This window comes from Oncorhynchus mykiss, chromosome 26 (assembly GCF_057628025.1).
Source record: "Oncorhynchus mykiss isolate SJ-2025 chromosome 26, ASM5762802v1, whole genome shotgun sequence".
Lineage (NCBI taxonomy): Eukaryota > Metazoa > Chordata > Actinopteri > Salmoniformes > Salmonidae > Oncorhynchus > Oncorhynchus mykiss.
In genome coordinates, this window is record NC_143047.1 from 51478597 (window position 1) to 51494708 (window position 16112).

A 16112-nucleotide genomic window follows, 5' to 3' on the forward strand; every position below is an offset into this window, starting at 1 on the left:
CCCCGACACAAATAACTACACGTCATTAGAGACCCCTACACGTCAACCCTCTACACATTGTTAGAGACGCCACACGTCGTTTGTACCTTTCTACTATTGAGTTGCCCCCCCCCCCCCACCTTCCTACTATTGAGTTGCCCCCCCACCTTCCTACTATTGAGTTTCCCCCCCCCCACCTTCCTACTATTGAGTTGCCCCCCCCACCTTCCTACTATTGAGTTTCCCCCCCCCACTTTCCTACTATTGAGTTGCCCCCCCCCACCTTCCTACTATTGAGTTGCCCCCCCCACCTTCCTACTATTGAGTTGTCCCCCCCCACCTTCCTACTATTGAGTTGCCCCCCCTTCCTACTATTGAGTTGTCCCCCCCCACCTACCTACTATTGAGTTGCCCCCCCTTCCTACTATTGAGTTGCCCCCCCCACCTACCTACTATTGAGTTGCCCCCCCTTCCTACTATTGAGTTGTCCCCCCCCCCACCTTCCTACTATTGAGTTGCCCCCCCCCCCACCTACCTACTATTGAGTTGCCCCCCCTTCCTACTATTGAGTTGCCCCCCCACCTTCCTACTATTGAGTTGCCCCCCCCACCTACCTACTATTGAGTTGCCCCCCCTTCCTACTATTGAGTTGCCCCCCCCCCCCACCTTCCTACTATTGAGTTTCCCCCCCACCTTCCTACTATTGAGTTGCACCCCCACCTTCCTACTATTGAGTTGTCCCCCCCCCCCCACCTTCCTACTATTGAGTTTCCCCCCCACCTTCCTACTATTGAGTTGCACCCCCCCACCCTTAGTATTCAGAACAGCTTCAACTAACTGGGACATGGACTACAGGGTGTTGAACAGGGATGCTCGCCCATGTTGACTCCAATGCACAGTTGTGTCAAGTTGGCTGCTTGTCCTTTGGGTGGTGGACCATTCTTGATACACACGGGAAACTGTTGAGTGTGGAAAACCCAGCAGCGTTGCAGTTCTTGACACATTCAAACCGGTGTGCCTGCCACCTACTACCATACCCCGTTCAAAGGCACTTAAATCTTTTGTCGTGAACATTCACCCTCTGAAGGACCCACATACACAATACATGTTTTAATTGTTTCAAGGCTTAGAAATCGTTCTTTAACTGGTCTCCTTCACTTCATCTAAATTGATTGAAGTGGATTTAACAGGTAACATCAATAAGGGATCATAGCTTTCACCTGGCCAGTCTACTATATCATGAACAGAGCAGGTGTTCCTAATATTCTGTCCACTCGGTGTATTATCTAGGTACATTCTAGAGATGGGAGGTGGTAGATTACAGACCGAGAGCACTATCCACTATAATAGATCGGCGCAGGCACAGATATGCCAGGGCTTGTGCTAACGTCACAAAGAAATGTTGCTGTATCCTAAACCATATATTTCCATATAATAAATAGACATTCCTGCATTTTGTGTTCTTATTTTTGTTATTTTTGTTAGGGAATATTACGGATCTAGATACCGTTAGCGTATATCTATGGGCCAGCCAACGTTAAGCGCACACGCAGACGTTCCGCTATACTCTGCTACAATTTCCCCGAAGATGGCGGCGAGCGGACGTGTTCACCTACTCTTACTGTTGATGTCAGTGCCATTCTGTCTGCGTACCGTTCAAGGATTGAAAGCACCTAGCGGCAATGGAAACGGACTCGGTAATCCGCCACCAAACCCTCCGGTTCCCGTTAATATTATTGGAGCGCCCGGTCCAGTCAATAACGTCCCAGTTGCTCCTGCTGTTGCGGCCATGACGCAGCCTCGGAGGGCTACCGGGTGGAAGCTGGCGGAAGAGCAGTCCTGCCGGGACGACTTGACCCGGCTTTGTCCCAAACACACATGGAGCAACAATTTAGCTGTCCTGGAGTGTTTACAGGACAGAAAGGAGGTAAAACGGGATTTGGGTGGTGGCGACGTGTTTTGTTCGCGAGTGTGCCTGCCTGCAGTCGTGTGTGTGTGTGTGTGTGTGTGTGTTGCCTTTCGGATGTCAATGCGACAACAGTCAGGTAAGGCACATCTCGAGAGCATGTCTTCATTCCACATCATCGGCGATGGTCTTATTGTTCTCCTAGTAAACATGGCTCCAGAGTCTCCAGTGACAGCAAAGCTAATTAGTCTAAATTAAACACAAATGCACTGTTTTTCTCAATGCAAAGCGAAGAGCTCCGTTTTTATCAGCGGCAAATAATTGAACAATGTCTATGCATCACCGCGATAGAAGCCTGATATATCCTCTGGCGTCCACTGTATCTCATCAAAGACCGTTCCAGAAGGAAACAGTCAACGGAGTGGAGCTTTATTTATAGTACTTAGTCAATGAATGTCATTTCATTACTAAAACTAGTCTCTAATGACGACAAAAAACACATACATTGCAGTAAACTGGCTAATGCGGTAATGAATGACGTACGACCGTTTTTTAGAAGTCTCATTAGGAAGCATTACGGGAGATTCCACTGTTCTGGAATGACGCGCAGACTCAGATAAAAAAAAACAATATCCATGGATTTCAAAGTTTAACACCGTAACTATATGCACAAGGACTGTGATTTACACAACACATATTTAACCTCCTTGAAGAACAGTGAAGATGCAGTTTGGGAACAGAATAACGGTTTGCTGTTGTTGCCATTATTCTGTTAATTAACACAATCTGCGTCTACACTGTTATTCATGTAAATGTGTTTTTGTCAAATGTTCTGTGTAAAATGCTGAAAGAGAAGAGGCTTCCTGATCTGGCCTTGTATTTTGGCCTGGTCATTAATCCATGCAGGGCGGTGACTGAAGACTAATTAGATCTGCGTTGTTTCTCGGGTGTGTCCGTGTCGTTCAATAACAACAAACACGACCAGTAGTGGAGTACAGAGAGGTAAACTATGGAGAGAACAACGTGTTGAAGTTGAGGACTTCTCCCAGTCTAAACGGTCAGGTAGTTCAGTTGTATGTGTAGTCTGAAGCCTGCGCTGACCTTGTGTTGAGCCCAGCAGACCGCTGACATGGCCGCTCTCCTGTCACCCAGCTATCTAGCTGATATTTCTCTTTTCCAAATCACCTACGGGAACATAGTAAGAGCCAGTGTCTGGAATGTGTTTCATAACACACTCGTTTCACCAATGCCTTAGGACAGGAGCTTGCAACCTAGTTGTAAACACATGTTACCGTGGAAACCATCACTACCGATGCCGGCGGTCTTCCGTCAGCTCAGCTGTAAAACATAATATTCTATAGCTGGTTAGTTGAAACGTGTCACCCCGTATGTCCTGCTGTTAGGGCCGTTCCCTGGGAGACATATCCCTGAACTAATATCCCGACAGGTGTAGGTTCCATGTGGACGTTGCACAAACATCGCCCAGCTTCAGTGTAGATATACCAACTAATAATCAATGGAGGGGTTAGGTTACAAAGACAACACTGTTGTGCTGTAAGTATCATCCTGTTGTGCTGTAAATATCATCCTGTTGTGCTGTAAATATCATCCTGTTGTGCTGTATCACCCTGTTGTGCTGTAAATATCACCCTGTTGTGCTGTAAATATCATCCTGCTGTGCTGTAAATATCACCCTGTTGTGCTGTAAATATCATCCTGCTGTGCTGTAAATATCATCCTGTTGTGCTGTAAATATCATCCTGTTGTGCTGTAAATATCACCCTGTTGTGCTGTAAATATCATCCTGTTGTGCTGTAAATATCACCCTGTTGTGCTGTAAATATCACCCTGTTGTGCTGTAAATATCACCCTGTTGTGCTGTAAATATCATCCTGTTGTGCTGTAAATATCATCCTGTTGTGCTGTAAATATCATCATGTTGTGCTGTAAATATTGTGCTGTAAATATCACCCTGTTGTGCTGTAAATATCACCCTGTTGTGCTTATGAAGACAGTCTGTCTAACACACAGAACCTCACCCAGAGAGCTGTACATGTCAGTGTGTTAGACAGACAGAACCTCACCCAGAGAGCTGTCCATGTCAGTGTGTTAGACAGATAGAACCTCACCCAGAGAGCTGTACATGTCAATCTGTCTAACACACTGACATGTACAGCTCTCTGGGTGAGGTTCTGTCTAACCACACTGACATGTACAGCTCTCTGGGTGAGGTTCTGTCTAACACACTGACATGTACAGCTCTCTGGGTGAGGTTCTGTCTTCATGTCTCCAGTGGGGGATAAAGTCCCTTCCATCTGTAATGTATTACAGGTTATGGACAGGTGACGGTCAGGTTATGGACAGGACACGGTCAGGTTATGGACAGGTGACGGTCAGGTTATGGACAGGACACGGTCAGGTTATGGACAGGACACGGTCAGGTTATGGACAGGTGACGGTCAGGTTATGGACAGATGATGGTCAGGTTATGGACAGGTGACGGTCAGGTTATGGACAGGTGACGGTCAGGTTATGGACAGGTGCCGGTCAGGTTATGGACAGGACACGGTCAGGTTATGGACAGGTGACGGTCAGGTTATGGACAGGACACGGTCAGGTTATGGACAGGACACGGTCAGGTTATGGACAGGTGACGGTCAGGTTATGGACAGGTGACGGTCAGGTTATGGACAGGTGACGGTCAGGTTATGGACAGGTGCCGGTCAGGTTATGGACAGGTGACGGTCAGGTTATGGACAGGTGACGGTCAGGAGGCTCAAAAAAATAAAGGGAACACTTAAACAACACAATGTAACTCCAAGTCAATCACACTTCTGTGAAATCAAACTGTCCACTTAGGAAGCAACACTGATTGACAATAAATTCCACATGCTGTTGTGCAAATGGAATAGACAGCAGGTGGAAATTCTAGGCAATTAGCAAGACACCCGCAATAAAGGAGTGGTTCTGCACGTGGGGACCACAGACCACTTCTCAGTTCCTATGCTTCCTGGCTGATGTTTTGGTCACTTTTGAATGCTGGCGGTGCTTTCACTCTAGTGGTAGCATGAGACGGAGTCTCCAACCCACACAAGTGGCTCAGGTAGTGCAGCTCATCCAGGATGGCACATCAATGCGAGCTGTGGCAAGAAGGTTAGCGTAGTTTCCAGAGCATGGAGGCGCTACCAGGAGACAGGCCAGTACATCAGGAGACGTGGAGGAGGCTGTAGGAGGGCAACAACCCAGCAGCAGGACCACTACCTCCACCTTTGTGCAAGGAGGAGCAGGAGGAGCACTGCCAGAGCCCTGCAAAATGACCTCCAGCAGGCCACAAATGTGTCTGCTCAAACGGTCAGAAACAGACTCCATGAGGGTGGTATGAGGGCCCGAAGTCCACAGGTGGGGGTTGTGCTTTAAGCGCAACACCGTGCAGGACGTTTGGCATTTGCCAGAGAACACCAAGATTGGCAAATTCGCCACTGGCGCCCTGTGCTCTTCACAGATGAAAACAGGTTCACACTGAGCACGTGACAGACATGACAGAGTCTGGAGACGCCGTGGAGAACGTTCTGCTGCCTGCTACATCCTCCAGCATGACCGGTTTGGCGGTGGGTCAGTCATGGTGTGGGGTGGCATTTGTTTGGGGGGCCGCACAGCCCTCCATGTGCTCGCCAGAGGTAGCCTGACTGCCATTAGGTACTGAGATGAGATCCTCAGACCCCTTGTAAGACCATATGCTGGTGCGGTTGGCCCTGGGTTCCTCCTAATGTAAGACAATGCTAGACCTCATGTGGCTGGAGTGTGTCAGCAGTTCCTGCAAGAGGAAGGCATTGATGCTATGGACTGGCCCGCCCGTTCCCCAGACTTGAATCCTATTGAGCACATCTGGGACATCATGTCTCGCTCCATCCACCAACGCCACGTTGCACCACAGACTCTCCAGGAGTTGGCGGATGTCCAGTCCAGGTCTGGGAGGAGATCCCTCAGGAGACCATCCGCCACCTCATCAGGAGCATGCCCAGGCGTTGTAGGGGGGCCATACAGGCACGTGGAGGCCACACACACTACTGAGCCTCATTTTGACTTGTTTTAAGGACATTACATCAACGTTGGATCAGCCTGTAGTGTGGTTTTCCACTTTAATTTTGAGTGTGACTCCAAATCCAGACCTCCATGGGTTGATACATTTGATTTCCATTGATCATTTTTGTGTGATTTTGTTGTCAGCACATTCAACTATGTAAAGAAAAAAGTATTTAATAAGAATATTTCATTCATTCAGATCTAGGATGTGTCATTTTAGTGTTCCCTTTATTTTTTTGTACAGTGTGTATATATATACTGACTAACTAATGGTTCCTCTGTAGGACAGACGCCAGCCCTAACTAATGGTTCCTCTGTAGGACAGACGCCAGCCCTAACTAATGGTTCCTCTGTAGGACAGACGCCAGCCCTAACTAATGGTTCCTCTGTAGGACAGACGCCAGCCCTAACTAATGGTTCCTCTGTAGGACAGACGCCAGCCCTAACTAATGGTTCCTCTGTAGGACAGACGCCAGCCCTAACTAATGGTTCCTCTGTAGGACAGACGCCAGCCCTAACTAATGGTTCCTCTGTAGGACAGACGCCAGCCCTAACTAATGGTTCCTCTGTAGGACAGACGCCAGCCCTAACTAATGGTTCCTCTGTAGGACAGACGCCAGCCCTAACTAATGGTTCCTCTGTAGGACAGACGCCAGCCCTAACTAATGGTTCCTCTGTAGGACAGACGCCAGCCCTAACTAATGGGTCCTCTGTAGGACAGACGCCAGCCCTAACTAATGGTTCCTCAGGGCTCCTGTCTATCCTACAGAGGAACCAAACTAATGGAGGTTCTCATATATTTATAACCGCCAGTTCAGTAACACTAAGAGGCCTTCAATAAAAACCTGTCTGGGTGGAGGTGTGGAGGGGGGGGTGTGTGTGCGTGTGTGTGTGTGTGTGTGTGCTCTCATCTTCTGTAAAGACTGAGTAAAAAGCGTCTTGATCATGGAGCCTAATACCTGTGTTTCTCTCTTTCCAGGAAACCGAGATTGCTGTCGACTGCAACCATGTAAGTGCTCCTCGCGCTCTCTCTCCTCGCCCCCTCTCTCTCTCCTCGCCCCCTCTCTCTCTCTCTCTCTCTCCTTCCTCGCCCCCCCTCTCTCTCTCCTCGCCCCCTCTCTCTCTCCTCACCCCCTCTCTCTCTCCTCGCCCCCTCTCTCTCTCGCTCTCTCTCTCTCTCTCTCTCTCTCTCCTTCCTTGCCCTCTCTCTCCTTCCTCGCCCTCTCTCTCTCTCCTCGCCCCCTCTCTCTCTCCTCGCCCCCTCTCTCTCTCCTCGCCCCCTCTCTCTCTCCTCGCCCCCTCTCTCTCTCCTCGCCCCCTCTATCTCTCCTCGCCCCCTCTCCCCTCATCTTGACACAGTTTCCCCATCGACGCTTTTGAAGTTTGTCACAGCTCTGCCAAGTCACACGTACAGGATGAGCGATGACAGCTTCTTCACATGGCAGGAGAAGACCTCCCCTCCGGAGGTGACAGCATCTTCACATGGCAGGAGAAGACCTCCCCTCCGGAGGTGACAGCATCTTCACATGGCAGGAGAAGACCTCCCCTCCGGAGGTGACAGCATCTTCACATGGCAGGAGAAGACCTCCCCTCCGGAGGTGACAGCATCTTCACATGGCAGGAGAAGACCTCACCTCCGGAGGTGACAGCATCTTCACATGGCAGGAGAAGACCTCCCCTCTGGAGGTGACAGCATCTTCACATGGCAGGAGAAGACCTCCCCTCCGGAGGTGACAGCGTCTTCACATGGCAGGAGAAGACCTCCCCTCCGGAGGTGACAGCATCTTCGCATGGCAGGAGAAGACCTCCCCTCCGGAGGTGACAGCATCTTCGCATGGCAGGAGAAGACCTCACCTCCGGAGGTGACAGCATCTTCACATGGCAGGAGAAGACCTCCCCTCTGGAGGTGACAGCATCTTCACATGGCCGGAGAAGACCTCACCTCCGGAGGTGACAGCATCTTCACATGGCAGGAGAAGACCTCCCCTCCGGAGGTGACAGCATCTTCGCATGGCAGGAGAAGACCTCCCCTCCGGAGGTGACAGCATCTTCACATGGCAGGAGAAGACCTCCCCTCCGGGGGTGACAGCATCTTCGCATGGCAGGAGAAGACCTCCCCTCCGGAGGTGACAGCATCTTCACATGGCAGGAGAAGACCTCCCCTCCGGAGGTGACAGCATCTTCACATGGCAGGAGAAGACCTCCCCTCCGGAGGTGACAGCATCTTCACATGGCAGGAGAAGACCTCCCCTCCGGAGGTGACAGCATCTTCGCATGGCAGGAGAAGACCTCCCCTCCGGAGGTGACAGCATCTTCACATGGCAGGAGAAGACCTCCCCTCCGGAGGTGACAGCATCTTCACATGGCAGGAGAAGTACACCACTTGAGGTGTAGTTCAGTCAATGTGGAGCCTCACTAACATGCAGAGATCGTATGATTTGTAAAGAGGCAAAGCTCTTCCTAGTTGTAGCTGCTAGATGTTAATAGGATCACTACAGTTCGTTGTGGCTGCTAGATGTTAATAGGATCACTACAGTTCGTTGTGGCTGCTAGATGTTAATAGGATCACTACAGTTCGTTGTGGCTGCTAGACGTTAATAGGATCACTACAGTTCGTTGTGGCTGCTAGATGTTAATAGGATCACTCCAGTTCGTTGTGGCTGCTAATAGGATCACTCCAGTTCGTTGTGGCTGCTAATAGGATCACTACAGTTCGTTGTGGCTGCTAGATGTTAATAGGATCACTACAGTTCGTTGTGGCTGCTAGATGTTAATAGGATCACTACAGTTCGTTGTGGCTGCTAGATGTTAATAGGATCACTACAGTTCGTTGTGGCTGCTAGATGTTAATAGGATCACTCCAGTTCGTTGTGGCTGCTAGATGTTAATAGGATCACTCCAGTTCGTTGTGGCTGCTAGATGTTAATAGGATCACTACAGTTCGTTGTGGCTGCTAGATGTTAATAGGATCACTCCAGTTCGTTGTGGCTGCTAATAGGATCACTACAGTTCGTTGTGGCTGCTAATAGGATCACTACAGTTCGTTGTGGCTGCTAGACGTTAATAGGATCACTACAGTTCGTTGTGGCTGCTAATAGGATCACTACAGTTAGTTGTGGCTGCTAGATGTTAATAGGATCACTACCGTTCGTTGTGGCTGCTAGATGTTAATAGGATCACTACAGTTCGTTGTGGCTGCTAGACGTTAATAGGATCACTCCAGTTCGTTGTGGCTGCTAGATGTTAATAGGATCACTACAGTTCGTTGTGGCTGCTGGATGTTAATAGGATCACTCCAGTTCGTTGTGGCTGCTAGATGCTAATAGGATCACTACAGTTCGTTGTGGCTGCTAATAGGATCACTACAGTTCGTTGTGGCTGCTAATAGGATCACTACAGTTCGTTGTGGCTGCTAATAGGATCACTCCAGTTCGTTGTGGCTGCTAATAGGATCACTCCAGTTCGTTGTGGCTGCTAATAGGATCACTACAGTTCGTTGTGGCTGCTAATAGGATCACTACAGTTCGTTGTGGCTGCTAGATGTTAATAGGATCACTCCAGTTCGTTGTGGCTGCTAGATGTTAATAGGATCACTACAGTTCGTTGTGGCTGCTAGATGTTAATAGGATCACTCCAGTTCGTTGTGGCTGCTAGATGTTAATAGGATCACTCCAGTTCATTGTGGCTGCTAGATGTTAATAGGATCACTCCAGTCCGTTGTGGCTGCTAGATGTTAATAGGATCACTACAGTTCGTTGTGGCTGCTAGATGTTAATAGGATCACTACAGTTCGTTGTGGCTGCTAATAGGATCACTACAGTTCGTTGTGGCTGCTAGATGTTAATAGGATCACTACAGTTCGTTGTGGCTGCTAATAGGATCACTACAGTTCGTTGTGGCTGCTAGACGTTAATAGGATCACTACAGTTCATTGTGGCTGCTAGATGTTAATAGGATCACTCCAGTTCGTTGTGGCTGCTAATAGGATCACTCCAGTTCGTTGTGGCTGCTAATAGGATCACTACAGTTCGTTGTGGCTGCTAATAGGATCACTACAGTTCGTTGTGGCTGCTAGATGTTAATAGGATCACTCCAGTTCGTTGTGGCTGCTAGATGTTAATAGGATCACTACAGTTCGTTGTGGCTGCTAGATGTTAATAGGATCACTCCAGTTCGTTGTGGCTGCTAGACGTTAATAGGATCACTACAGTTCATTGTGGCTGCTAGATGTTAATAGGATCACTCCAGTTCGTTGTGGCTGCTAATAGGATCACTCCAGTTCGTTGTGGCTGCTAATAGGATCACTACAGTTCGTTGTGGCTGCTAATAGGATCACTACAGTTCGTTGTGGCTGCTAGATGTTAATAGGATCACTCCAGTTCGTTGTGGCTGCTAGATGTTAATAGGATCACTCCAGTTCGTTGTGGCTGCTAGATGTTAATAGGATCACTACAGTTCGTTGTGGCTGCTAATAGGATCACTACAGTTCGTTGTGGCTGCTAGATGTTAATAGGATCACTCCAGTTCGTTGTGGCTGCTAGATGTTAATAGGATCACTCCAGTTCGTTGTGGCTGCTAGATGTTAATAGGATCACTACAGTTCGTTGTGGCTGCTAGACGTTAATAGGATCACTCCAGTTCGTTGTGGCTGCTGGATGTTAATAGGATCACTACAGTTCATTGTGGCTGCTAATAGGATCACTACAGTTCGTTGTGGCTGCTAGATGTTAATAGGATCACTCCAGTTCGTTGTGGCTGCTAGATGTTAATAGGATCACTACAGTTCGTTGTGGCTGCTAGACGTTAATAGGATCACTCCAGTTCGTTGTGGCTGCTGGATGTTAATAGGATCACTACAGTTCATTGTGGCTGCTAATAGGATCACTACAGTTCGTTGTGGCTGCTGGATGTTAATAGGATCACTCCAGTTCGTTGTGGCTGCTAGATGTTAATAGGATCACTCCAGTTCGTTGTGGCTGCTAGATGTTAATAGGATCACTCCAGTTCGTTGTGGCTGCTAGATGTTAATAGGATCACTCCAGTTCATTGTGGCTGCTAGATGTTAATAGGATCACTCCAGTCCGTTGTGGCTGCTAGATGTTAATAGGATCACTACAGTTCGTTGTGGCTGCTAGATGTTAATAGGATCACTACAGTTCGTTGTGGCTGCTAGATGTTAATAGGATCACTACAGTTCGTTGTGGCTGCTAGATGTTAATAGGATCACTACAGTTCGTTGTGGCTGCTAATAGGATCACTACAGTTCGTTGTGGCTGCTAGATGTTAATAGGATCACTACAGTTCGTTGTGGCTGCTAATAGGATCACTACAGTTCGTTGTGGCTGCTAATAGGATCACTACAGTTCGTTGTGGCTGCTAATAGGATCACTACAGTTCGTTGTGGCTGCTAGACGTTAATAGGATCACTACAGTTCGTTGTGGCTGCTAGATGTAAATTGGATCACTACAGTTCGTTGTGGCTACTAATAGGATCACTACAGTTCGTTGTGGCTGCTAGACGTTAATAGGATCACTCCAGTTCGTTGTGGCTGCTAATAGGATCACTACAGTTCGTTGTGGCTGCTAGATGTTAATAGGATCACTACAGTTCGTTGTGCCTGCTAGACGTTAATAGGATCACTACAGTTCGTTGTGGCTGCTAGATGTTAATAGGATCACTACAGTTCGTTGTGGCTGCTAATAGGATCACTACAGTTCGTTGTGGCTGCTAGATGTTAATAGGATCACTACAGTTCGTTGTGGCTGCTAGACGTTAATAGGATCACTACAGTTCGTTGTGGCTGCTAATAGGATCACTACAGTTCGTTGTGGCTGCTAGACGTTAATAGGATCACTCCAGTTCGTTGTGGCTGTTAATAGGATCACTCCAGTTCGTTGTGGCTGCTAGACGTTAATAGGATCACTCCAGTTCGTTGTGGCTGCTAGATGTTAATAGGATCACTACAGTTCGTTGTGGCTGCTAGATGTTAATAGGATCACTACAGTTCGTTGTGGCTGCTAGATGTTAATAGGATCACTACAGTTCGTTGTGGCTGCTAGACGTTAATAGGATCACTACAGTTCGTTGTGGCTGCTAGATGTTAATAGGATCACTACAGTTCGTTGTGCCTGCTAGATGTTAATAGGATCACTACAGTTCGTTGTGGCTGCTAATAGGATCACTCCAGTTCGTTGTGGCTGCTAGACGTTAATAGGATCACTCCAGTTCGTTGTGGCTGCTAGATGTTAATAGGATCACTACAGTTCGTTGTGGCTGCTAGACGTTAATAGGATCACTCCAGTTCGTTGTGGCTGCTAGATGTTAATAGGATCACTACAGTTCGTTGTGGCTGCTAGATGTTAATAGGATCACTTCAGTTCGTTGTGGCTGCTAGATGTTAATAGGATCACTCCAGTTCGTTGTGGCTGCTAGATGTTAATAGGATCACTACAGTTCGTTGTGGCTGCTAGATGTTAATAGGATCACTACAGTTCGTTGTGGCTGCTAGATGTTAATAGGATCACTACAGTTCGTTGTGGCTGCTAGATGCTAATAGGATCACTACAGTTCGTTGTGGCTGCTAGATGTTAATAGGATCACTCCAGTTCGTTGTGGCTGCTAGATGTTAATAGGATCACTACAGTTCGTTGTGGCTGCTAGATGTTAATAGGATCACTCCAGTTCGTTGTGGCTGCTAGATGTTAATAGGATCACTCCAGTTCATTGTGGCTGCTAGATGTTAATAGGATCACTCCAGTCCGTTGTGGCTGCTAGATGTTAATAGGATCACTACAGTTCGTTGTGGCTGCTAGATGTTAATAGGATCACTCCAGTTCATTGTGGCTGCTAGATGTTAATAGGATCACTCCAGTCCGTTGTGGCTGCTAGATGTTAATAGGATCACTACAGTTCGTTGTGGCTGCTAGATGTTAATAGGATCACTACAGTTCGTTGTGGCTGCTAGATGTTAATAGGATCACTACAGTTCGTTGTGGCTGCTAATAGGATCACTACAGTTCGTTGTGGCTGCTAGATGTTAATAGGATCACTACAGTTCGTTGTGGCTGCTAGATGCTAATAGGATCACTACAGTTCGTTGTGGTTGCTAGATGTTAATAGGATCACTACAGTTCGTTGTGGCTGCTAATAGGATCACTACAGTTCGTTGTGGCTGCTAGATGTTAATAGGATCACTACAGTTCGTTGTGGCTGCTAATAGGATCACTACAGTTCGTTGTGGCTGCTAGACGTTAATAGGATCACTACAGTTCATTGTGGCTGCTAGATGTTAATAGGATCACTCCAGTTCGTTGTGGCTGCTAATAGGATCACTCCAGTTCGTTGTGGCTGCTAATAGGATCACTACAGTTCGTTGTGGCTGCTAATAGGATCACTACAGTTCGTTGTGGCTGCTAGATGTTAATAGGATCACTCCAGTTCGTTGTGGCTGCTAGATGTTAATAGGATCACTACAGTTCGTTGTGGCTGCTAGATGTTAATAGGATCACTCCAGTTCGTTGTGGCTGCTAGACGTTAATAGGATCACTACAGTTCATTGTGGCTGCTAGATGTTAATAGGATCACTCCAGTTCGTTGTGGCTGCTAATAGGATCACTCCAGTTCGTTGTGGCTGCTAATAGGATCACTACAGTTCGTTGTGGCTGCTAATAGGATCACTACAGTTCGTTGTGGCTGCTAGATGTTAATAGGATCACTCCAGTTCGTTGTGGCTGCTAGATGTTAATAGGATCACTCCAGTTCGTTGTGGCTGCTAGATGTTAATAGGATCACTCCAGTTCGTTGTGGCTGCTAGATGTTAATAGGATCACTCCAGTTCATTGTGGCTGCTAGATGTTAATAGGATCACTCCAGTCCGTTGTGGCTGCTAGATGTTAATAGGATCACTACAGTTCGTTGTGGCTGCTAGATGTTAATAGGATCACTACAGTTCGTTGTGGCTGCTAGACGTTAATAGGATCACTACAGTTCGTTGTGGCTGCTAGATGTTAATAGGATCACTACAGTTCGTTGTGGCTGCTAGATGTTAATAGGATCACTACAGTTCGTTGTGGCTGCTAATAGGATCACTACAGTTCGTTGTGGCTGCTAGATGTTAATAGGATCACTACAGTTCGTTGTGGCTGCTAGATGTAAATAGGATCACTACAGTTCGTTGTGGCTACTAATAGGATCACTACAGTTCGTTGTGGCTGCTAGACGTTAATAGGATCACTCCAGTTCGTTGTGGCTGCTAATAGGATCACTACAGTTCGTTGTGGCTGCTAGATGTTAATAGGATCACTCCAGTTCGTTGTGGCTGCTAGATGTTAATAGGATCACTCCAGTTCGTTGTGGCTGCTAGATGTTAATAGGATCACTACAGTTCGTTGTGGTTGCTAGATGTTAATAGGATCACTCCAGTCCGTTGTGGCTGCTAGATGTTAATAGGATCACTACAGTTCGTTGTGCCTGCTAGACGTTAATAGGATCACTACAGTTCGTTGTGGCTGCTAATAGGATCACTACAGTTCGTTGTGGCTGCTAATAGGATCACTCCAGTTCGTTGTGGCTGCTAATAGGATCACTACAGTTCGTTGTGGCTGCTAGACGTTAATAGGATCACTCCAGTTCGTTGTGGCTGCTAGATGTTAATAGGATCACTCCAGTTCATTGTGGCTGCTAATAGGATCACTACAGTTCGTTGTGGCTGCTAGACGTTAATAGGATCACTCCAGTTCGTTGTGGCTGCTAGATGTTAATAGGATCACTCCAGTTCATTGTGGCTGCTAATAGGATCACTACAGTTCGTTGTGGCTGCTAGACGTTAATAGGATCACTACAGTTCGTTGTGGCTGCTAATAGGATCACTACAGTTCGTTGTGGCTGCTAGATGTTAATAGGATCACTACAGTTCGTTGTGGCTGCTAGATGTTAATAGGATCACTACAGTTCGTTGTGGCTGCTAGACGTTAATAGGATCACTACAGTTCGTTGTGGCTGCTAGATGTTAATAGGATCACTACAGTTCGTTGTGGCTGCTAGATGTTAATAGGATCACTACAGTTCGTTGTGGCTGCTAGATGTTAATAGGATCACTACAGTTCGTTGTGGCTGCTAGATGTTAATAGGATCACTCCAGTTCGTTGTGGTTGCTAGATGTTAATAGGATCACTACAGTTCGTTGTGGCTGCTAGATGTTAATAGGATCACTCCAGTTCGTTGTGGTTGCTAGATGTTAATAGGATCACTACAGTTTGTTGTGCCTGCTAGATGTTAATAGGATCACTACAGTTCGTTGTGGCTGCTAGATGTTAATAGGATCACTACAGTTCGTTGTGGCTGCTAGATGTTAATAGGATCACTCCAGTTCGTTGTGGCTGCTAGATGTTAATAGGATCACTCCAGTTCATTGTGGCTGCTAGATGTTAATAGGATCACTACAGTTCGTTGTGGCTGCTAGATGTTAATAGGATCACTACAGTTCGTTGTGGCTGCTAGATGTTAATAGGATCACTACAGTTCGTTGTGGCTGCTAGATGTTAATAGGATCACTACAGTTCGTTGTGGTTGCTAGATGTTAATAGGATCACTACAGTTCGTTGTGGCTGCTAGATGTTAATAGGATCACTACAGTTCGTTGTGGCTGCTAGATGTTAATAGGATCACTACAGTTCGTTGTGGCTGCTAGATGTTAATAGGATCACTCCAGTTCGTTGTGGCTGCTAGATGTTAATAGGATCACTACAGTTCGTTGTGGTTGCTAGATGTTAATAGGATCACTACAGTTCGTTGTGGCTGCTAATAGGATCACTACAGTTCGTTGTGGCTGCTAATAGGATCACTACAGTTCGTTGTGGCTGCTAATAGGATCACTACAGTTCGTTGTGGCTGCTAATAGGATCACTACAGTTCGTTGTGGCTGCTAATAGGATCACTACAGTTCGTTGTGGCTGCTAGACGTTAATAGGATCACTACAGTTCGTTGTGGCTGCTAGACGTTAATAGGATCACTACAGTTCGTTGTGGCTGCTAGATGTTAATAGGATCACTACAGTTTGTTGTGGCTGCTAATAGGATCACTACAGTTCGTTGTGGCTGCTAGATGTTAATAGGATCACTACAGTTCGTTGTGGCTGCTAGATG

At 47.2% G+C, this 16112-nt stretch overlaps 1 protein-coding gene across 2 annotated transcripts in view; it reads left to right on the forward strand.

The window, feature by feature from the left end:
• Positions 1-1327: 1327 nt before the first annotated feature.
• The window catches only part of glg1b (golgi glycoprotein 1b), a 78371-nt gene continuing 63586 nt past the window's right edge, over positions 1328-16112 (forward strand). For both annotated transcript variants that reach the window (XR_016492205.1, XM_090222037.1), the window contains exons 1-2: positions 1328-1906; positions 6948-6977. Coding sequence is in view for 1 of the 2 variants with exons in the window: in XM_090222037.1 (XP_090078163.1) it covers positions 1502-1906; positions 6948-6977 (435 nt within the window). In the remaining variant the exon portion in view is untranslated. The remainder of the gene's footprint in view (positions 1907-6947; positions 6978-16112) is intronic.